This window comes from Carettochelys insculpta, chromosome 2 (genome assembly GCF_033958435.1).
Source record: "Carettochelys insculpta isolate YL-2023 chromosome 2, ASM3395843v1, whole genome shotgun sequence".
In the NCBI taxonomy this organism is placed as follows: domain Eukaryota; kingdom Metazoa; phylum Chordata; order Testudines; family Carettochelyidae; genus Carettochelys; species Carettochelys insculpta.
In genome coordinates, this window is record NC_134138.1 from 241,878,540 (window position 1) to 241,902,580 (window position 24,041).

The 24,041-nt window shown below is 43.5% G+C and overlaps 1 protein-coding gene across 1 annotated transcript in view; it reads left to right on the forward strand.

Annotated features, from left to right (window-relative positions):
• The first annotated feature begins 208 nt into the window (after positions 1–208).
• Positions 209–24,041, forward strand: part of MALRD1 (MAM and LDL receptor class A domain containing 1) — a 532,671-nt gene continuing 508,838 nt past the window's right edge. The window contains exon 1 of the mRNA XM_074985504.1: positions 209–356. Coding sequence (XP_074841605.1) covers positions 209–356 — 148 coding nt within the window. The remainder of the gene's footprint in view (positions 357–24,041) is intronic.

Sequence of the window (24,041 nt, forward strand, 5' to 3'; positions counted from 1 at the left end):
TTAGCCTCCTGTGGAGGCAGAGGCCCAGACCCATAGGTCCTCCAGCCCCACCACCCTTGCCGGGCCCCCTTCAACCGGTCCAGTCCAGCATGGACTGGTGGGACAGGGTCGTCATGGGGGAGTGGGACAATGACCGCTGGATGCAGAAACTGTGGATGAAGAAACAGACCTTCCTCGAGATCTGCAGCTGGCTCGCCCCCATGCCACGATGCCAGGATACCTGGATGAGGCCGGCCCTCTCCCTGGGGAAGCGCATAGCCATCGCCATCTGGAAATTGGCTACCCCGGACAGCTACTGATCCATCGAGCAGCAGTTCGACATGGGCACATCCACCGTCGGGGCCGTTGTCCTCCAGGTAAGCCCTGCTCCAGACCCTGCCCCATCAGCGGGAGGGAGAGGGCTGTCAGGCTTGGGGGATCCTAGGCGCCAATCAAGAGGGAGCAGGGCTGGGGGGGCTGGGCAGGCCTAGCCCAGAAGGGGTGCTGCATGGCTGCTGCCAGAGGGGTCCCTTAGCAGGGAGGGCCTGGTAGGGAGAGAGGGGGGCAGAGACCCCTCCGTATACGCCCACGAGTGTGCCCATTCTCCTGAAGGTCATGAGGGCCATCAACCACATGCCGGTGCAGTGGCTGGTGAGCATCAGGGACCTGGACACAGTTGTTGAAAGCTTCGCCGGGCTGGGGTTCCCCCAGTGCTTTGGGGCGATCGATGGGATGCATATCCCCATCAGGGCCCCAGACCACAGTGGCAGCCGATACATCAACCACAAGGGGTACCACTGCATCGTGCTCCAGGCTGCGGTGGACACCTGTGGGAAGTTCACAGACGTTTGTGTCGGCTGGCCGGGCAGGGCACATGATGCGCAGATCCTGTGGAATTCCACCCTGTTCTGCAGGATGGAGGCCAGGACATTTGTGCCCTGGCGGGAGCATGCCATCAGGGATGTCACGATGCCTCTCTGCCTCGTGGGTGACCCGGCCTACCCACTCCAGCCCTGGTTAGTGCACCCATACACAGGCCACCCAGGAGCTGTTTTAACTCTCCCAGAAGCTGTCTAACGCCTGGCTCGCAAGGGCCCGGTATCCCACTGAGTGTGCTTTCGGACGTCTGAAGGCGCAGTTCAGGTGTCTCCTCATGCTCCTTGATGTGGGGGTGGAGAATGTCCCACAGACTGTGGCCGCCTGCTGTGTGCTCCACAACCTCATTGTGGCACCTGAGGGGACCTTGCCCCAGGGCTGGATGGCGGAGCTGACCCCCCGCTATCAGCAGCCCACAGCAGTCCCCAACTGGTGACTCAACTGTGATGGGCTCTGGATCTGGGAGGCGCTTTGGGAGGCATTCAGCCGAGGGGACTACTAACCCCCACACACCTACCCACAGCCCTCCCACACATCCCCATGAGCACCCCACCACACCTCCCAACGCCCCACCCTCCCCCCACGGTAATCAGGGACACAGGGGGTGCTGAATGCTCACATATATTTAACCCTGAACCATTAACAGCATAAGAAATGTAAATAGGAAATGGTGAATAATAAAAGTAACAACCAAAACCTGGTAGGGAGTGAACTATATACATGGAGGTAAGGGGGCAGGGCACCTAAACCTGGACAGGGACTGGGGCAGGAATACTGGGGGGACCTAAACAAGGGACAGGGTGGAAGGCCGCGAGCCCTGGTGCCTGCGGGCACCACTCCCACCCCAGGTGCACGGTCCCCTGTGGGGTGCTGATGGGGCCAGAAGCACTGGCAGGTAGGGCCAGTCAGCATCCAGCCCAGCCTCAGTGGAGGGGCCGGAGGGGGGTGGGTTGTGGCTTGGGCAACCCTCCATAGGGTCCACTGTGGCCACAAGCCATGCTGTGAGGTCCCTCAGTGCAGCATCAGGCAGGCCCGGGGGCAGTAGGGCGGCCAGGGCCTCAGGGTCATGAGCTGGGGGCATAAGCAGCTGAGGGGCCAGCAGGGGGGAATGCAGGGGGCAGCTGGGGGGCAGAAGGGAGGGCCTCTGGGGGGCCAGTAGCAGGGGCCTCGGGGGGACAGCAGGAGGGGCCTCTGGGAGGACTGTAGGGGGGGCTGGGGGCTGGCCTGCTAGGACTCCACACACAGTGAGGAGCATCCCCACCACCTCCCCCCACGTGTCCCACCTCCACTGAAGCTTGGCCTCATCAAGGGCCAGCCATCTTTCGGAGAGGGCGTTCTGCTGGTGGAGGGCTGCCATGTAGGCTACGACCTCTTCCTCGTGGTTGCTGTGTCAGGTCTGGTGCTTCCGTGGTTGCCGTGCAGCGGGAGCTGGTGCGGGCCAAGATGGTGGGCTGCTGGGTCCCCCTGCCTGGATGGAGCTGGTGGGCCCTGGGCTCCTAGTCTGGCTGCCCCGGCCCTCGGATGGTACTGCTGTTGAGAGAGAGAGGGTGGGGGTAGAGGTGCCTTCTTCCAGAAGATCTGCATAGTGTCTACACATGCAAGACACTCTTTCAGATTTCTTCCAGAAGAAGGTGCCCCCTCTTCCAGATTCTGTACTCCACTTCAGAATCAGGAAGAGGACCTTCTTCAGAAAGAATCTTCCAGAAGAAGGCATGTGTAGATGTTCCGGGACTGCTTCTTCTGAAAGAAGCAGTCCTCCATGGTGGCAGCCTGCTGGAGATCAGGGCTGCCCTAGACACCCCCACTGAGCCTCTATGGGCTTTAAGCTGCAAGGACCCGGAGACCCCATGGCAGTGAGATGTGAGAGACAGGCAGCACATGCAGAGCTGCCTGCCACACTCCCTCGAGGACCCACAGTGCTTCTGGAAGATCTTGCCCGTGTAGAAATGGCCTGTGTGTATGTAACCCCCATTTCTTTTTCTTATTTTATGCTGTTTAGCCAAGAGCATTAATCGTGTTAATTACAGCTATTGTTTCGCTTTGCTCTGAACGGATATGGAAACCTTTCCAGAGAAGGTGGCAGTGTAAAGCCTTAAATGATTGTGAAGATGTAGTTGCCATTTCATCACAATAAAGGAGAGGCCGGAAACTGTTAACCACCCATTCTGAAGTAAAAGTTCTCATTCACAGCAGACTTTCCTGCGTACATGCATGTACTTGTAATTAGCAGCTGGAAGTTACTGAACAACCAATAGTAACTTTTATCAGATACAAAATTGACAACCTTTTATGAACATCCAACTAGTCCTACAGGGAGAAGATGGAGTTGGTAGGGTAACCCTGACTGAACTGGAGGATGGATCTCAATATTGTTTCCTGTAATTTTATGGAAGTCAGTGGGCTTGAGACTAGAAAACATTATAAAGGAGGAATCCCAGAGAGCAGAACCAATGTCTTTGTGAGGTGGTTTACACCATCAAGCCAAGGACACTGTGTGAGCCTAACAGCTACAGCCTCCTGGAGTGGGCCATTTAGGCATCTGGGGCCAATAGATTAAAAAAATAAACAAAGGGGGAGGATGGTGCTTGGCCCTGCCAAGAGGGCAGCAGACTGGATTCAATGACCTCTTGAAGTCCCTTCCAGCTCTATGAGATGTGTATCTCTTGTTTGAAGTTGCACATGTGCTTGTTAGTATGGATGCTGAAACAGTGTACAGTATGTGGTATCAGGGCTGGTGACAGTCTTTGCTGGGCCCAGGGCGATGTGTGTTAAGGGCATTCAGCTCCAGGCCCACCTAAAGGTGGCGGGGAGAAGGGGGTGGATCTTGGGCAGAAATGGTGGAGCTAGTGAGAGCCTATCCCTGAGTACCACCTGGATCACACACCTGAGGCTTGGGTGTCAATTTAAAGGACCCAGGGTTCTGGCAGATGCTTCAGTAGCAACAATGACAGCCTGGAGCCTTGGACCCTTTTATATTGCTGGGCCCTAGGCAACTGCCCCCATTTCCCTCCTTTTAGCAGCACCGTGGGGTACTATTAAATGTTTTGTTAGATGGTTAATATGCTGTATGCCAGGGAGACCCTACATGAAAAGAGAAGATCTCTGATTGGTAGATATCCCAACCCTGTATTTATATTGTAAAGTAATCTGTATTTGGGTCTGGGCCCCGTATTGCATTCTTCAGGTGAAAGGCTAATAATAAATCCAGTTAGTGATGCTAGGTTAGTCAGGGTGTGTTGTAACAACTCTACTGTAATGGTCTGGAGCATATACTGCAGTTGTGATTGTATCATTCCCAGCATGTTAGAGAGAAAAGCTGGGCTTGGGGGTTGGGGTGCAATGAAAGATAATACCTGGGCTACATTGTTTTTCTTTGGAGTGTTTTTCATAAAGCAGGATTCAAAATTATCAGTTGTGTGTGTAACAGTCTCAAGGTAAAGACTGGTGCAGTTACTCCTAAAAGGAAGGTGCGAATCTTATAGGTTCCACTTCTGATATTTAGAAGGTTCCTGTAGAAATTTCAGATATATTCTCTTGCAAAGATAGGAATTCGTGGTCTGTGCAAATCCTGTAAGTCAGAGGAATGCATATACACTTCAGAGGTGCATGCCTTTTTTTATTAATTTATGGTGCCCTAGAAATATTTATACCACCACAATGTCTTTGCTCAGTAAAGACATTGTGGTTCTCTGGATTAGAGAACACACAGTCCACTAGTGCTTTGAGTTGACAGGCTTTATAGTATCATGAAATATGTGGAACAAGGACGCATCCCTGATAAAATATCTGCATTCAGTCTGCATCTTTTCCCAGTCCATATAAATTCTAATGACATTCTCTATATTCCTGCTACATTTTATCTAGTACAATTTAGAAAGAAAGATTCCTTTGGTAAAACAGTCATTTTGACAGTGGCTGTACTTCACTAGTTTGATCTTTGCTGTGGATCACCAGCTAATTCATGCTGGCTAAATCCATATGACAACATGGTAGCCTAGCAAATCAGGAACACTGCCTGTCTACTGCAGCCCTACCTCAGGTGTATTTCACGTGTTTCCACCCTCATTCCATTTAACAGGAAACATTCACCTGCTCTTCCCCTAAATCAGGAAGCACACATGCCCTATTACCCTCCCTTCCCATGTTTGTAGGCCTCGTGCACTGTAACAGGTGAGATAGAGGTGAGGCAGTAGCCTAAGTGTTGGGTAAATAGTATTCAAGTATGGTTGGGAGCAAGTCGTTTAGTCACTCTGTGCCATGTCCCAAATGTATGTTTGTAATAGTAGTATTTCCTGGCCTTGCAGGGGTGTTCGGAGGATAAAGACACTAATGAGTGTAAAGTGCTCAGTTATTGGTGGGGGAGGGGTAGCTCAGTGGTTTGAGTGTTGGTCTGCTAAACCAACGGTTGTGAGCTCAGTCTCTGAGGGGGCTATTTAGGGATCTGGGGCAAACAGATTATCTTAAAAAAAAAAGTGATGGTGCTTGATCCTGCCAAGAAGGCAGGGGACTGGACTGGATGACCTCCGAAGGTCCCTTCCAGCTCTATGAGATGTGTATCTCCATATACTTTAAAACAGATCTAGAGAAGTGGTTGTTCCTCTCTATGCGGCACTGGTGAGGCCACATCTGGAATATTGTGTCCAGTTATTGGCTCCCCAGTATAAAAAGGATGTGGATGCCCTGGAGCAGGTTCAGTGGAGGGCAACACAATGATTAAGGGGCTAGAGCACAAGACCTACAAAGAGGGGCTGAGGGATTTGGGCTTGGTTAGTTTACAGAAGAGAAGACTTAGGGGTGATTTAATGACAGGCTTCAACTTCCTGAAGGGGAGCTGTAAAGAGGACTGTGAGAAACTGTTGTCAGTGGTGACAGGTGGCAGAACAAGGACCAATGGTCTGAAGTTAAAGAGGGAGAGGTGTAGGTTGAATATTAGAAAAAAACTACTTCACCAGGAGGGTGGTGAAGCACTGGAATGAGCTGCCTAGAGAGGTGATGGATTCTCCCTCCCTCAAGGTTTTTAAGTCCCATCTTGACAAGTTCTTGATTGGGTTGACTTAGTAGGGGTTGATCCTGCTTGAAGCAGGGGGCTGGACTAGCTGACCTCCTGAGGTCCCTTCCAGCCCTACGATTGCACTGAGAGGGCACTGTAAATAACCTAGAAAGACAGAGCAGTTGCTTGCAGATTAAGGAAGTGGATAAATTATTATATATTCACTCTATTTTCTGTTTTGCTAAATCATGGATGGGCACAGTTCTGCTCTGAATCATCAACTGTGCAGCTAGAGAGCTACAAAAAGGGCCCCAGGTTTGTTTCAAGCAGCCATGTCCTGAAAGCGTAGTTGGGCCCAATGACTGTATAGATTTATCTACAGGGAATATTAGTGCAAACCACTAGAGCATATATAATGTGAACCAGTATGTCTTGTACTAATTGGCCTGGATTAACTCTGCTGGCATACACAAACTATTCCCTAGTGCGTGTTGATATGATATGTCAAAATGGGACTTCACTAGGGTTCTTTGTGTTCACATTTTTGTACAACTTTTCCAGTCCCTGAGGCCACTTGTGCTTTTAGCAGAATCGAGACTATAGAAAAGAACAACTGTGTGTGGACAAGCCCTGACTAGTGAATAAATCTAGCGATCCTGCTGTCTGCTGCCATGCTAGAGATCAAGCTCAAGAGGAAGTTACCACCCCTTTCAAGTCAGGAAAGCCTAGAATCGACTAGAGGTAAAGTTAGTACTGTAGAGGTTTAAGAAACTTAGAAATATAGTACGAGTTTGTGGCCGAGCATATACAGTATTCTATGTATTCCACACTCTTTGTTCCACTATCAAAAGGTAAACATATATTCGACAGTATTTGACATCTTTCCTCCAAACCACAGAACCCTTAGCAACAAAAATATATGGAATTGAAGTACTAGTGTGCAATTTAATGGAGGGAAAAGATCTTTGGTTTTATATTTACAAACTGTTGCAATGTTAAGAAGAAACTTTTATATATTAAATAGTGACAGAGAGATAGCCATGTTAGTCTGTATTCTATCAGAAAAAGCAGTCGTGTAGCACTTCAAAGACTAACAAAACAATTTATTAGGTGAGGAGCTTTTGTGGGAAAGACCCACTTCTTCAGATCATAGCCATACCAGAGCAAACTCAATATAAAGCACAGAGGTCCAAAAATTGTTATTAAGGTTGACAAATCAGAAGAGCAGAGGGGCGGCAAGAGAGGGGTGACCCTCCTGGTTTGCCAACCTTCGTAACAGTTTTTTTTGATTTGCCAACCTTGATAACAATTTTTGGACCTCTGTGCTTTATATATTGAGTCTGTTCTGGTATGGCTCTGATCTGAAGAAGTGGGTCTGTCCCACGAAAGCTCACCTAATAAATTGTTTTGTTAGTCTTTGAAGTGCTACATGACTCCTTTTTTCTTTTAAACATTAGAAAGAGAAGTGCACACAAAGTGAGAGTGTAGTTACAATAGTTTCTTTTGCTTCAAGTATTGTTTTTAGTGAGTCACCATATACAATGTACTGATAGGCAGTGATCTGCTTTTGTGCAGTACACATCCATATACACACACATACATGACTAGGAAGAGGGGCTTATTCTTGATTCATCAAGCTAAATAAGCAAAAGTCTAACTTTATGCAAGTTATTTGTCCCACTGAAGGCACATAGTTAACTTCCTTGCTGATTCAGGGCTCTGTGCTCAGAGACGCGCTGCAGGTGCACAAGTTGCACTATATCATCCCAATTGTGTGTGTGTGTGTGTGTGTGTGTTTTAAATAAAAAGGGGTAGTACAGTGTTAAAACAAAGTAGTGCAGGAGGTGCAGGTTGATTATGCCTGTTCTGGGACTGTGATCTCAGGTCAATGGCAAACATTTTTAGAAATGAACTCAAAATTCCAGGCTTTTTTGGAATCAAAATTCCAGGCTTTTCTTCTGGTATTCTGAAGAAGAACGTAAAGGTGTTGAGCTTCCATTAAAAAGATTTAGAAGAAGACGTGCACAAGGATTTTTAAATAAAGAAATATCCATTTCCTATTAGCGGGAAAATACCATCTTCATTTCAGCAGGATGAAATAGAATGAATGAGTCAGCAGCTACAGAAAAGCAGGCTACCATACATCTTAGCACCTTTTTCAGTCCCTGAGGAACTGTTCAGCTATTATTATTATTCTTTTTATATTTTGGCATGTTTAATGTGAGAAATTTTAGTGCAACAATTTAGATGTTCTCCAAAGGTGTAATGGAGAACAGTGATAAAATCATAATGACTTGGGTTGCATATCTCTATTGTATATCAGTAAGAAGTTCAAGCATGTCATTAAGAGAAATTCTTTGCCTGGAACTTAACATTCCCTTTAGGTTTTCTGTATGAAATAAGCCAAAAATATGTAAAATTTTAAAGATATAACCTGATATTGGATGCACCCCAGTGCTCATGCACATCTAATTGCAGGAGTTAGTCCTGAGCAGCTATTATTTTTCACCTTGTATTGATTGTTTCAGTTTAAATTATGAGCTAGTCTCTTTAATCTTTAAATATGGGTTCAAATCCTCCTCGGCTCGTAGAAAGAAATGAGTTTGGTAGTCTTATTCTAGTCACTAGTGGATAGTGTTCCACATCAGTCAGTTAAGTCACTGTGCTGCTGGTCTGGAACGAGCTTTTCTGGCAGCTCTGTGCTGTAAACTTGTAATAAACCTGCTCTCTCTATACATGGCTCCAGCCATTGCTGTGAGTGCTTGGGTCCTGTCACCAGGGAGTGAAAGTCATTACCATCTGTTAGTGGCTGTGTAGTATATCTTATATGAAATGAATCAGATATTTCAGTCCAGTTCATAGTCCATATCATAAAAATTACCAACACCATGAATAGCACCTTTGTTGTGCATAGTCTCAGCAAAAAGGCCAAAGAGCTGAACAGACATAAAGGGGCAGATCCTCAACTGATGTACATTGTCATAATCCCACTGAAGTTAATGAAGCTATGACAATTCACAGCAGATGAAAATCTGTTCCGAAGATTGTTTGTTACCTTCTGCCCTCAACATGTGGAAAAGGAGTGGCAGGGAAGCCTGGACTGCAGATATCCTATTGTTTTTGACAGTAACTTATTTTTTTCCAGGTCCTTTAGCAAACTGGCATTTTTTGTATTTGCTCAGTTTAGTTAATTAGTTTTTTTCTTTTTTTAAATAAAGAAAAACAGCCTTCGGGACTTCTATCAAATGAGCAGGGTTGAATATTCTAGATGTTTCATTCAAAGTCATGAAGAATGTTGTGTTTATCATTTTGTATTTGGGACTTACTTGAAAATGCTACCGTATTAATTGGCTTTTAATATCCCCAGCTGAAGATTCAAGGTAAATTGTAAATATCAAGCTACACCTGCCATTTATTGAAAAATTACCAGGCTTCTGAACTATAATTTCTATTTGCTCATGAAATGTCCATTGGAACACTTACTTCTTCCCACCCATCCTTAACTGGTATTAAGGTATTCGAGTCTTCTGTGAAGAGCTATTTCAGTTTTAAATAATTCATGATAAATGATTTTTTTCCCTAACAGTGATAGATGACTGGTCATTTATCTGTTAGATATCCTGGTGTTTTATTTTCCAAAATAGAATTTTAATAGGCATTCAATCAATTAGACATGAATTCAGCAATCGTTGCAGAATAAATGTGAAGGGCAGGGTGCTGAATTCTCTTAAGAAAGTGGTTGTTAACTCAGGAAGCTATGTCTTGAAATTGGTAATCTTGCTAATTAGCATCTGTTCCCCAGTCTTGTATCTAATAAAGATTACACTGAAGTGACTTTAACAATAATAAGTCCTCGGTTTACTTTGACTATGGTGGTACCATTTTAGACATTAATATGGTAAGGGAAATGCACTAGATTCATTTGTCAATAATCTGTGGGTGGCAGACAATAGTCAAGTATAAATGGTGCTTCATTAGGCTATATGAGCAGCTATTTCCAGTTATTCACGAGTTGACCATGCGTTTGATATAGCTGCAGGTTCGGGCAAACCTGGGTGTGTCGCTCTTGGGTGGCTCCATTCCTTTCTTGTTGGCATGGCCCACTGGGCAGTTTTGGATAATAGAAAGTAGTGGGTAGAAGGAATGCCACAGAATTCAGTTCCTGTTGATGTCAGGGAGAGAGTGAGGTTGCATGACTACATGGTCTTCAGTAAGTGCATGCCGCTCAGTTCTGTATGGAACTGGACCCAACAATAGGGAGATGATAGTCAGAGATACTCAACATTTAGAGAAATGTCTCCAAAATTCCTTAAAATAAATGTGTTGGAGACACCAAAGGTAGGTGTTGTGTTACTGCACTGCACTATTAATAACATCAATAATACATTCATACAATGCCTTTCGTGCAGAAACATCACACCAGGCTTCATATCTACTATATAGTTTAGAGAGTTTGTATGTATGTCTGTTTGATCAAGAACTCCTCTAAATGATAAGAGCTTGGGATCACCAAATTTGGCATACAGCTTCCTCTTATAATATCTTAAAGCAAGATGAGGGTTTGTTTGTGTCAGGAAAGTGGGATGTGCCCAGAATGGGATTGTGTCTCATACATCCAAGCGGGAAAGTGACAGAGGTGGCTGTGATGTCTTTTGGGGCTATGGTCTTTTGTGGTGTTATTTCTGCTGACTGTTGTTTTTTTAGTTTCTCTCCTCATAGTGCAATTTGTACAGTGGGGGTGTTCACAGCCAGTGGGCCAAACTGTAAGCCCACAATGCAATGGAAACTAATTCAAACTGGGGTTGAGGGGGGCAGCAGCATCTCAATGTCCAGCACCTATGTTAGAGAGGACTAACACATTAAAAAAATCACTCTGACTGGAGCACCCTTGTCTTGATGAGACGATATGATACCTTCAGAAGCAGAAACTGGTATGTTCCCTGAGGCTATAGGCAGTCACCAGACGGGTCTGTTCCATGAAAGCTCATCAACGAATAAATTACTTTGTTAGTCTTCAAAGTGCTACAGGACTGCTTTTTTGTTTTGTACCACAAATTAGTACGGCCTTAGGACTTCTCTGACAATGGGATATCAGACTGATCAATATCCAGTCTGGATCCAGGGAAGACAAAGGTGGCTTGAATCCCTGCATCTCAGCTGGAATTGAATTAGTTGGGTTTTACCTGTGTTCTGAGAGGAACCTCAGGGGTGCTCTGATTCAGTGGCTGTCAGTCACCCTAGATACTGTATCCCTTTTGAGGACTCTAATTTATCTCATGTACCCTCAAATTGTACCTCACTTACAACTTTCTTATTGACAAAATGAAACCGAAAGTGTCACAGTACACTATTACTGAAAACTTGCTTACCTTCTCATTGTTAACACATAATTATTAAATCAATCAATTTCAATATAAATATTATACTTACATTTTAGTGTTTAGTTTATATAGTAGTATAAAAAGTCATTCTATGGATTTTTAGTTTGTACTGCTTTGATTTCTGCTTTTTAGGTAGCCTGCTGTAAAACTAGGCAAATATTTGGAGCATTTCATGTACCCATTGGAAGACCTCCATTTACCCTCACAGGTACCTTGACCTCTTGTTGCTCTAATTTGTACAGTTGCCAGTAACCCCAAAGAAGTATCAAGGTGATGGGAGATTGTTGCAGCCTAAAGCCTCTTCTTCAGCAACATCAGCTACTAACTAGCAGGAGACCCTGGTATTTCTATGGTCTACTTAGACCAAGGTGATCCTGACATGGCCAGTTAGCCAGATAGGATGCAAAGTGATGCAAATCCAGCTGAGATGCGGGGATTTAAGCCACCTTTGTCTTCCCTGGATCCTAGGGTGGGTATTGATCAGTCTGATATACCAGTGTCAGAGAAGTCCTAAGGCCATTTGAATTTATGGTATAAAACGAAAAAGCAGTCCCTTAGCTCTTAAGAGTGTAAAGGAAGCCAGAGCAGAGGTGAGGAGCTGAACTAACTTGTAGGCAGTGGTAAGAATTTATTACATTCCATATTATTGAGCTAGGCAATCTAGATTGGGCTTCATATACTCATTTAATTGTTGGAGATATCAAGATCAAAGGCCATCATAGGAACTAGCAAAATTACAGTGCTTTTATAAAGTATGGTTAATCCCTTAATGATTTTATGTGCCTTTTTTATAGGTGTAGCACTGATAATAATTTAAAATCAATATGAATGTTTAACAATTCTTAATATTACATGCTGAGTTTAAGGAACACAAAATGAACATAAGTTCTACTTTCTGAACTTCAAAAAGTGGCTATTGTAGATGGGCATTATTTTTGTTCCTGATTTCTATTCCACATACCAGTGCACAGCTGCAGAAATGTCAAATACATTTTTTCTGAACACATTTCTGCAGAGCTGGTATAGTTTATTTGTCATATATAAGCTAGGCTAATTTATTTTAAATCAAATCTGATGTGCATATAAAGCTACTCCAGAGCTATTCAGCAAAAGGGAGAGGTGGTTTAAATTATATGAAATCCTTGAAATAGGTTAACAGTTTTTTGGAGAAACGAGTCCCATTTCTTTTCTGTGCAAATCCTGTGATAGTTGCTTTGTCACACACATAGGTAAGTAACACCATCTAGATGAACAGGGACAAGATAAAGCTACTTAACATATCACCTACAGGGCAGAAGTAAACAGGAGAGGGAGGTGACTTTATGATAAAACTATTTTTTTCAAAAAGCTATTAAGGTAGTTTTTGGGGAGGCAGAACACATGGCAATAGCTTAAGAAGGGAGGGAGGAGGAAATCATGTCTGGCACTGAATTTTATTACCATGCATTATCAAACCTGTAAGCAAAGCTAATTTTTGAGACAGCATGGCTGTGTCTACACTAGAAACTAACTTCAAAGTTAGGCACTACTTTGAAGTCGTCAGAACAGAGCCTACACACATTTTCCCTTACTTTGAAGTTAACTTCAAAGTAGGGAACCCAACTCTGAAGTCCTTACTCCGTTCCTGGGAATGGAGTAGTGCCCTACTTTCAAGTTTAACTTTGAAGTAGGGTATGTGTAGATGCTCAACTTCAAAGTTGCTTACTTTGAAATTGTACTTCAAAGTTATTTTTGTAGTGTAGACACAGCCCATGAGTTGACACTATTATGCTTTTAATTTTTCTCAGATTATAGATAAACTCATTCTGTACAATACTCTCCTGTAGGCTTTCGTGTCCATCTTTATTCTTCCAGATATACTGATTCTTAGTACAGTTTGCAAACTATATGCATACTTTCTCCCATACAATTTTATAATACCAGGTGATTCTGTGGTGAGTCCTTGCTCACAACTATAGAATCACAGAATACTAGAACTGGAAGGGATCTCTGGAGGTTTTGAAGTCCAGTCCCCTGCCCTCACAGCAGGGCCAGGCACCATCTAGGCTATGTCTACACTAGCCCCTTCTTTTCAAAAGGGGCATGGTACTGAGCGAGATTGGAAGATGCTAATGAGGTGCTTTCATGAATATGCAGTGCCTCATTAGCATAATGGTGGTTGCAGCAATTCAAAAGTTCCACTTTCAAATCGCGTGCAGGCCATGTAGATGGGGGCCTTTTGAAAGGGCCCCCCAACCTTCAAAAGCCCCTTATTCATAAAACTAAATAGGAATAAGGGGCTTTCAAAGACTGGGGGGTCCTTTTGAAAGGCCTCCATCTACACAGGCAGAGCATGATTCGAAAGCAGCACTTTCAAATCTCTGCAGCCACTGTTATGCTAATGAGGCTCTGCATATTCATGGCAGTGCCTCATTAGAATCTTCCAACCTCGCTCATTACCATGTCCCTTTCGAAAAGATGGGGCAGTATAGACATAGCCCTAGTGTTTTTGGAAAGGACGGCTCAGGCAGAAGGAGTAGCACGTGGGGAACGATCCATGGCAACTCAATTCCAAAACGATATAGGAAGTACTTTATAAATGACTTTCAAGAACAAACATCTTATTACTAAGATCCATGCTCTGCCACTGGCTCACCATGTGCCCAGTAAAGCCACACTGGAGTTTCAGGGATAACGATTATCTGGATTAAGTGTCTAGAAATCCTTACAGAGGACTCATGGAGGGGCAGCAATTAATGGTTCTATCTGTAGGTTAGACTAGGAGCATGCTCGTAAGTTGTGGGTGTTATGGTCACAGCATATGCACAGAGAAGATAAAGTTTCTACAGGGTCACAGTGTTACACTATTTTATTCTTAGAATTCAGAATGATAATGAGGAGGAACCCCAGCACAAATAAAGACAAAGCATGCTGCTCCCAGAGGCAGAGAGATACACCTCCCTGCACCTTACTCTGGGTTGACAGGCTAATTGCACATTTACTGCTGCTAGACCAATATTGCAAGCTTCCCTCCAGTACCTCTAGCATGGAAGTAGGACCAGGAAACTCCAGAGGACATGAAATAACAGATCACAATGTTAACAATTATCAGAACACCGCAACATTATCCAGAAGTGCCCTTAGCTACCGTGGGCCCTGGGACAAGGTGGGAAGGGTACCCAGATCCATGCCCTGGCAACTACCCCTTTGCCCTCCCCCATCAGTGGGCCTGACGGTGGCATTTTTCTTCCCTAAACTCCTGCAAAGGACTCAGCAGCTTGATTGCTTAGGCTTTATGTGAGTTTCTAATACTGGAATATAAAGGAAGTGCGGCAGAAATCTCCAATTTAGCTTCAGCGTATTTGTATTTACTGTGATGAAACCTCACTGTAAATTGTGTCCACTGCCCTAATCTCTTTAGAATGCCAATTTTTATTCCGAAGAGATATCATTTCCTCTCCTTTTAGGTTATGGATGAGGTGGAGGAATGGACTGTAGAGAGAATTCCTGACTTCCAGTCTTTCTACATCTGCTTCCTTACTGGGAATAAAGCCTTTCTGGGGCACCCCCACCCCTGCAACACTGTCACAGCCCCCTACAGCACAACTATTGACTTTCCAAGCTTTGAAAGCTAGCGACAGCCATGACACCATTCTTAAGGTGAAAAGGAGCTGGTCTGGCACCAGCCAATCTTCCTGTTGTAGTGATACTCCACTTCAAGGGGATGGGGGGCGGGTGGTGCAGAAGAGGAAGGAGCAGACAGAGATAGGGAGAGGCCCCCACCTTATTTTGAGAAGGTTCCAGGATATATTTTGATTTTAACAGGACTTCATATTTTAAACCATAATGTAACAGTTGTCTGTCTGATGAATAAAACATGTTTGAAGGAATCCCTTAATGAGTATTTGTCATCTACATTTTAAATCAGTAACATATTTACATAACAGAATTCAATGGACTTTTTCTCACATTAACACAAGAAATAGGGTAGTTTTAATGACTCAGATCCTCTACAATGGTTAGTGGGATTTTAATAAAGAGTGAACTTCTGGAACCAGAGAAATGATAAATAAAATGGAAGCGTTTTATTACAAGTCTCCATGCATCTTCATATTTTATGCATCATCTATCCTTTCAGCATTTATATGAATCACAGAACTAAAATATATAAAACATTTACATCTATTTAAAAGAAACTTCTTGAAAAAACCTTAGCTCAATTTCATGGTGAAAAAGGAGAAATGTTTATCTCTTGAAAATGAGGAAAAATAAGAATTATACACTAAAATATTTAGCTTCTTATCTGTATTTTAAAAATTCTTGATAATGTATATTGTCTTGAAAACAATCATGGCTATTTTAAAATGTGATTTGATATTAATAATTTATATATAATCACATTTTAAAATATTTTAATTCTTTGACAACCATAGCGGAAATATTAGATGCAGACTGGTAGCACTGGGTGTTACTAAGGATGTCTGGCTCTTCCTCTTAGAGCATCACATTCATTGTTGTTTATACATTTACAAAACTTAAACTGTTCACGCTGGAAGTTTCCATACTGGATGTCTGTATTAGGCACTGTTTTTTTAAATTTCAGTAAAAATGGTTCAGCCATTTCTCAGAATAAAATTAGGGAAATATATGTTGTTTTATCCATGCTAATAAAAAAAAGTAAATGTCTTTTTTAAAGAGCTCTACTGCCCTTATGCTTTGGAAACGGACTTGAAATTGGGCGAGGGGTTGGCTTATGATTCAAAGGCATATCTTTCCTTTTCCTGAAAAGCCACTCCAATTTGGTAAAGTAATAAGCCTTGGAAAATTGAAGTTCTCACGTGCTCAGTAGAGATTTCTTAGATTTCAGCAGTTAAATTCCCAGAAAAATTAACATTGGGTGTGTTCCAACTTTGGACTGAGCAGGATTTTCTCTGCAATCAGAGGTGATATATGAGGAGGTGCACAGGAGATCACATGCGCCCCACCTCCTACACTCGGTGTCAGCGCTATGCTGCTTCCAGTGGGGGGAGGGAAAGGGGAGTAGTTCCACCTCTCCCCCAGGACAGGATGGCCTGAGATCAGCATGAGCATCATAGCTTGTGCTGTTCTTGGCCCACACCACTCTGGGTGATGGACTGCCACCCTTATGTCCCAGAAGCAGCACAGCATTTCCCCATAGGAAGAGGCAGGTGGGGGCGGAGCAGGGAGAGGGTGCAGAGCATGGTTGGAGAGAGGGTGGGGAGAGGTTGATCATGGGGGGGGAAGTGGCAGGGCAGGGGCACGTGGCTGGTGCCCGCTCCCGGAATCCCTGCACTAGTCGCCTCTGTTTGCAGTTGCATTGCAGGACTGTTGTGGTCAGTGCTGGGTCCATGCACTTGGACTGAGAGTAGGGTCTCAGGTGTTTTCAGTGATCCCCCAGCTATGCCCAGGCAATACTGTGCATTGGCAGAGGGAAATGGATAAGATAACTGTATTTTCAAGGCCTTTTTCCATTAATGAAGTAATTAGGTAAATGTGAGTTATAATACATGGGATAGATTGGGATGGGGAACCTCCAGTTCACGGTCCCTGGTCAGCCCCCAGATGCTTTGTTTACCTGAGCCTGCATAGGCATGGCTGCTCACAGCTCCCGTTGGCTGCAGTTTGTCATTCCCAACTAATGGGAGCTGCAGAAAGTGACGTGGGTCAGGCTACTACTTCCAGATGCTCCCACTGACTGAGAAAGGTGAATCGCTGCCAACAGGTTTGCAGACACTCAGGTGAACAAAGCGTCTGGCAGCCTGCCACCAGCTAACCCTGGTGAACTGTGCCTTAGCAGTGCACTGGCAGTTTCTCGCTCTTGTGATAGATGGAGGGGCAGAGTAATGTTTTGTATTTCCTGCATTAGGTTTTCTTCTTATTTCCATCAGTCTTTCTCATCCCCTCTTAAGCACTGTACTCTCTTTATAACTACATTCCTTATGCTACTTCAGTTTTATTGCAATGTGTTACCTAGTTGAAATCTATGATGCCCTAGTGGTTTGGTCAGCTGTTTCAATTTAGTTTACCAAGGAGCCATTTTTCAGGGGTTTGTGTGCCTCTCTAGCTAGTTGCTGCAAAATTTCCTACAGCACTTTTGAAAAATGACTTTTTTTTTGGCAGCGGGAGGGGAAGGGAAGAGGAACAAATAAGAAACCTGCTGCATGTCAAGGCTATCGTTGCAAAAGCTGGTACTTTACATACTTATTTCACATACCAAATGGTATCATTTTAATCAATCAGTTTGACTGGTGGTCTGTGACAAGTGTCGGGGCAGGATTATTACAGGGCCTGATTCTGCAGGTTGCTAAATGCTTTAAATATCCATTGACTTCAAAGAGAGCCGAGGGCAGCACCTCACAAGATCAACCTATTTTGCTGGTTAGTTTTCTCATCTTTGATTTTAAATATGAAATCCGCATAGCTCAGCATATCCACTGTGATACCACACATTACCAACACTTCGGCTACGTGTACACTAGCGCACTAGGTCAAAGTAGCCTATTTCAAAGTGAGAACATCGAAATAGGCTACTTCGACACATATTGGCCGTGTCTACATGTGCCCCAAACTTCGAAATGGCCATTTCGAAGTTTACTAATGAAGTGCTGAAATGCATATTCAGCACTTTGTTAGCATGCGGGCTGCCGCGGCGCTTCGAAATTGATGCGCTTTGCCGCCGCGCGGCGCGTCCAGACGGGGCTCCTTTTCGAAAGGACGCCAACTACTTCGAAGTCCCCTTATTTCTGTGAGCTCACAGGAATAAGGGGACTTCGAAGTAGGTGGCGTCCTTTCGAAAAGGAGCCCCGTCTGGATGCGCCGCGCGGCGGCCAGGCGCGTCAATTTCGAAGCACCGCGATAGCCCGCATGCTAATGAAGCGCTGAATATGCATTTCAGCGCTTCATTAGTAAACTTCGAAATGGCCATTTGCATGGCCATTTTGAAGTTTGGGGCACGTGTAGACGTAGCCATTGTCTACACATCCTCCAGGGCTGGTGCCGTTGATGTTCAACGTCGAAGTAGTGACGGGGAATGTCGAAAGGAGCCTCCCTGGAAGGAAATGCAGAGCGTCCACACACACAAGTGCTCGCTGTTGAAATAAGGGGCCAGCAAAGACTGTGGCTGGGTCACAGGCTGGACTAGCCCTTCTGGGGAAAGACCAACTGCCCCCTTAAAGGTCCCCTCCCAGAAACACTCAGCCTGCACAGCACAAGGTCCACAGAGCCGACAACCAGTTGTAGATCCCGTGCACACAGCATGGACCCCCAGAGGCAGCAGCAGTCAGAAGCCCTGGGCTAAAGGCTGCTGCACGCAGCGACGATAGAGCCCTGCAGGGGCTGGACAGAGCGTCTCTCAACCCTTCAGCTGATGGCCGCCATGGACGACCCCACTATTTCAATGTAGCAGGAAGCGGATCATCTACACACGCCCTATTTCGATGTTGAATGTCGAGGTAGGGCGCTATTCCCATCTTCGGATAGACGCAACATGTGCTATTTCGACGTTGTGCCGGCCACTTCGAAGTAGCTGGCTAGTGTAGATGCACCCTTCGAAACACAATTTTCAATGTAGTGTTTATGCCATGTCATGCACTAATTTATTTATTGGATTTAACACAGCTTCGGATTAATTCTGGTAGCTCTTACTAGCAATCGGTGGGGAAATTAGCTGAGGGTCCATTTCAGCTGAAAGTATTTATAGCTTTGTGTTTTACATTTGTAATCTAACAATTGAATTAGTTCCATTTAACTAGGAGCAGATGGTGTACAATTATTGCCTTCCACATAAAAATAAAAAAGCTTGTCAATGCTCATTAAATATAGATTGAGTCAAGGGGTACTGCAACTACTTATTTTTTTCATTAACATAGTTCAGTTTGAATTTAGCAATTGAAATGTGGGGAAATCATATAATCTTATGCGTAATATATTTATGGTATATTAACCTTGACGCCTCATTTCAGTAACTGTGAAACTGGGGAATAAGCTTTTGTGGATGATAAACACTTCATCAGATACATCTGATGAACTGTTTTTTTACCCACAAATGCGTATGCCCAAATACATCTGTTAGTTTTTAAGGTGACACAGAACTATTTGTTATTTTTGCAGGTACCAAATAATACAGCTACCGCTCTGAGACCCGTGGAACTTGGCATATATAACTTAGTTTTGTGGGATTTTAATTTAGCTACAATGTAAATTTTTTTCTTGTGTATGCTCACTTTGAACTAGGTTATATATAAAAGTTCAGGATGTTTATAAAAGCTGCTAAGTTTCAAGCCAAATGGGACTGTGTATTAAAGGGATGTACACTGCTCCTGTCCTTTACCATCTGATGACATTCCAGCCTTACTATTAAAGGGTCATATTAAGTCTAATGAAATTTTAGCCCTCAGAAGTTATAACCATATTTCCCCTTGGGGAAGAATTTGCCCAGCAAGGATATTGTGCTGCAAGTAAATTCCTAATATTGTTTTCAGACAATGAAGCTAATGTGAGACATTTTTGTTCCTGTTTCTGTTTAAGTTGTTGGCAATAACTGGACCATAGAAATTTCACGAGAATCACTAAGAATGTGATGCACTGCATTGTAAATAGATAATGTTGCATCTTGTAGCATGAAAAGTAGGTAAAATATGCATTTCCCTCTACCCGCCAGACTAATGTCACAACCTGTTTGGATTTTCAAGGGTGGGATCTCTTGACAGCAGGACTTGTCCATGCAAAAAAAGGTGCATCATTTTAAGTTAAAGTGCATTTTTAAAACTGATTCTGATAATCCAGTGGAAAATGCTTCATGGACACTTTCAGTTTGTTTTAGAACTGTGTAAAGTGGGCTTATTTTTATTGAGTTTAAATAAGCTAGAATTAATTAAAGATAAGCCTTATTTTAAATCAACATAAGAATTCAACCCAAGTACTTACTAGGGAGGCAGAAGAAGTTGTAGCTAGCCCAAGCTGCTGCCTGTCCCACCATGGGCACGCCGCTATTCAGTGCCTTTTTTTTAAAACTCAACCAGTCCCCCACCCAGTCCCAGCTAGTCCCATGGCTGGGACTGCTGAGGTGCTGTTGCTTGGTACCAGCAAGTATTGGTGAAAAAAAAAGCACACCTGCTCTTTATTAGCACCTGTGTGTGATGACTCATGCTGGCAATTATACATCCTAGCAGCGATGTAGGCGTACCCCAAAGGACAGACTGAATTCTGTGGCAAGGACAGTCTGGGGTGTAATCAAAGAAGCCAGGGTCTGCTCTAGCACAGGGCTCTTTGAACAGGATCAGAAAGCTGGGAGAGGGGAACAGAAGCCATTCTGGCTGCAGAGGGTGGTCGTTTCTCTCAGGCTGTGGAAGCTTAGCCTAACCTCATTCATACTTTGGTCTGTGACCTTTAAGTTAGGGACATCTGAACCAGTGTCCTTCTGAGCTGTTTAATTGCTCCCTCTCTGAAATCTTGTTACATGGGGAGATGCTATATTGTTAGCATATGCTGGTTTCTCTTTGCCCCATGCTGTTAGGGCAGCAGTAGTTTCACCTTAACTGTGGATAATTAAGGTAAGACCATACAAAGGTATATAAAGATGGCCTATACCTTTATTCTATTTTAGTCCCCATTTTTCAGGGCTCTATTTTGCTTCAGCTACACTGAGGGATTTTACAGTGTACTTTTGCAGCTCCATCTTTATAAGGCTTCACTTTCCAAATGACTTTTTCCCTGCCTGTGCACATTCTCAGAGCTGTGGGAAAATGTGCCTTCTTTTGTACTATGTCACGTACAGGAATGGCTGAGTTTGTAGAGCTGATGGTGGAAAAAAGATTCACACCCACCAAAAGCTTCAGCACCCGTGCCTGTTTTTCTGCCAAAACTCTTTAAAAAGGACATTTTTCATCACAATTTGTATTTTACTAAAATTCTATTTTTACCACACAACGTATGTTCCAGTAGCTCTTCTGAAGTGGATCTGATCTATTATAGGGCATAAACCTTCCGTATAAAAGGGATGAGATAAGAATGAAAAATAAGCATGCGCACAGACTTCTGCACATATTTGCCCTCTAGCTTATGAAAGTTGTCTTGAGAGGATTGCATTTGGAAATGGAGGAAGACAACCTGGACTGTGTTACCAGAAGACACAGTTGGCTGAGGGGAGAGATGAGTTAAGACACAGGCAACTCCTTCAAAAGATAGCAATGAGTTTGACTAGCTGCCTGCTTTGAAAAGAGTAAGGGAACCTCTTCACTGATCAGAGATGAGGGGAATGGGTATATGGGTGGGGAGAGGGAGGATGAGGTTGCGTAAGTGGGGAAACAAAGGCACGGATCAGAGCAGATACTTTGGAGAAATGGGGGAGAGGTTGGAAAACAAGAAGCTGAAAGATATGAACAACCTTAACTTTCATCTACACTTGCCCTGTATTTCAAAGCGGGCATGGTAATCAGGCTGATGGGAGATTACTAATAAAGTGGTGTGATGAATATGCAGCACTTCATTAGGCCAATATTCCCCCCTCCCCCTGCGGCAACTTTGAAATGTCATACTTTGAAGTGCCGGCATCCTGTGTAGCTGCGGGCACTTTGAAGTGCCTGAGCTACTTCAAAGTACCTTTACTTGGGTAGTAAATTTGTATTGTAGGAAATCCAGCACTTGGGGAGTAAAGGCACTTCGAAGTAGCGCAGGCTCTTCGAAGTATAGTGTATCTGAACTTCGAATCCTTCTGCGACTGTGGCTATTATTATGCAACATGAAGGCCTAAATACATATTTTAATAAACCTTCAGGTTGATTCACTGCTATTAAAGCACTCAACTATTTACAAAAAAAAGATAAATATGTCCTACATTTTGATGTACTGCCTAGAGGCACAGTGTTAAAAGGGAACATATCAGCTGTTATGATCACAAAGGGAGAATGACAAATTGTATAGACCTGGATCAGAGCATCTGGAAACTGCCTGAAGGCAGATTTCAAAACTAATTATGATAATGAATATCTACCTCCAGTGCTGGATTTCCTACAATACAAATATGCATTTGTATAACTGTTTGCCTTTGGGCAAAGTCTAAGGTTTTAGTTCCATGCTTTGTTCCCTAAGCTAAGGTTTTTTACATTTGTGAAAATATGGTTCTGGTGTTCTTCATTGTAGTCATTTGTCTCATCAGAAGATAGGTAACGTTGACACTTCCTCCTGGTAGGTACTGTAGGATTTGTGCTTATGGATCAAAGTTCTATAATTCTATGATATATTATGTGGTAATTCTGCTCTCCAAGGTGGATCTTCATTTTATAATGGTGGTTGCATTTTGGTGTGTGTGTCAACTCTATATGTAGTAGAACCTGGAATTTAGTTTCTGGCATATTTGTTTTATTGTGCACAGAAAACGAAACCCCTTTATTTTAGTGGTACCACATTTCTTTGTTTCCTCTAGAGTTCATTACTAATTTCACCCTCAGCAAAATCTACAGAAAGCAGTATCCTGTGGAAGAAATTTTCCCATATCAAAAATAAAAAAAAAATCTCTGGATGGAAAACTTAAATTATTTTATTTGCAGATCATTCAAATAGCAAAAGAAAAAAAATAATAAATATTTGTGTCTGCAATTGTAGTTATCCCTAGCTAGTCTTTCCTGGGAAGTGGTAAGGGTTCAAAAACAAAAACATTAAAGAACTTTGTTACCCAGAAAGTTGAGAGGAAATATTTTCATTTGGAGTTGGGGTATTTTTAGCCTGTATATGCTACAGGTGCTACTACAATAAGTCTTGGGAGGAGACATCTTATGTACATCCTTGCTGGGAATTTGTAGATATGTTTATTTGTCCCTTGACAGAATTAAAACAATCGCCCCAGGAAAAGGGGCAGCTATTCTCTGGCAGGCAGAGTACAGAATATATGATGTCTGCTTGCATGGCCAAGTGGGACGCCATATACAGTATATTCAGCAGTTTTCTTCCAGTATAGTGTCACTACCGCTGGTTCAAATTTCATGGTCGTGTAATAGAATTTATATGGTTTTAGGTGGGTACAAGCTTACCTGCATTTGCAAGAAACAAAACTGCAATCTGTGCAATTAAGTGTTTTAGTTTTAGGATTGATTTTATAAATGATTTCTCAAAATCTACTGCATGAGTTGAGCTTTCAGGAGAAGGAGCACATTGTGTATGAGGAATTCTAATATGTTTCAGAAGGATTCCTTTTGTTATGAGAATTTCAAGCCCTGCAAAGTATGATGGAAGTACTTACAGTTCCTGTACCTGAGTTGTAGATAAATAAGTGTGATTGCAGAGGACAATGACACAAACTCACCTTATCTCTTCCAAGGATAGGAAGGCTGGGGTGAAGATAAGGAGGCAACCTTTGATCTCATGTTCTGGCATGGCTGGTGTCCTGCACTATGCTTCATGGGTTGCTCCCCTGCTGGGAGAAATGCCGTGTGGGATAAGACTCTGTTATGCTATGAAACCAGATTGTTTCCGTATTTGTGTTGATAGGGACTGACTGTGCTGCCCAGAAGTGTTTACAATACTCTGTGCTTCAGATTCTATGACTGAAGTAAGACATCCTTATGAACACATAAAGGCAGTCAAGTAGCAATTTAAAGACTAACAAAATAATTTATTAGGTGGTCATCTTTCGTGGGACAGACCCACTTCTTCAGACCATAGCCATACCAGGACAGACTCGATATTTAAGGCACAGAGAACCAAAAATTGTTATCAAGGTTGACAAATCAGAAAAATTGTAATCAAGGCGGGCAAATCAGAAGAGCAGAGGGGTGGTGGTGGGGGGAAGTCAAGAGTCAGATAAAGCAAACTATGTAAAA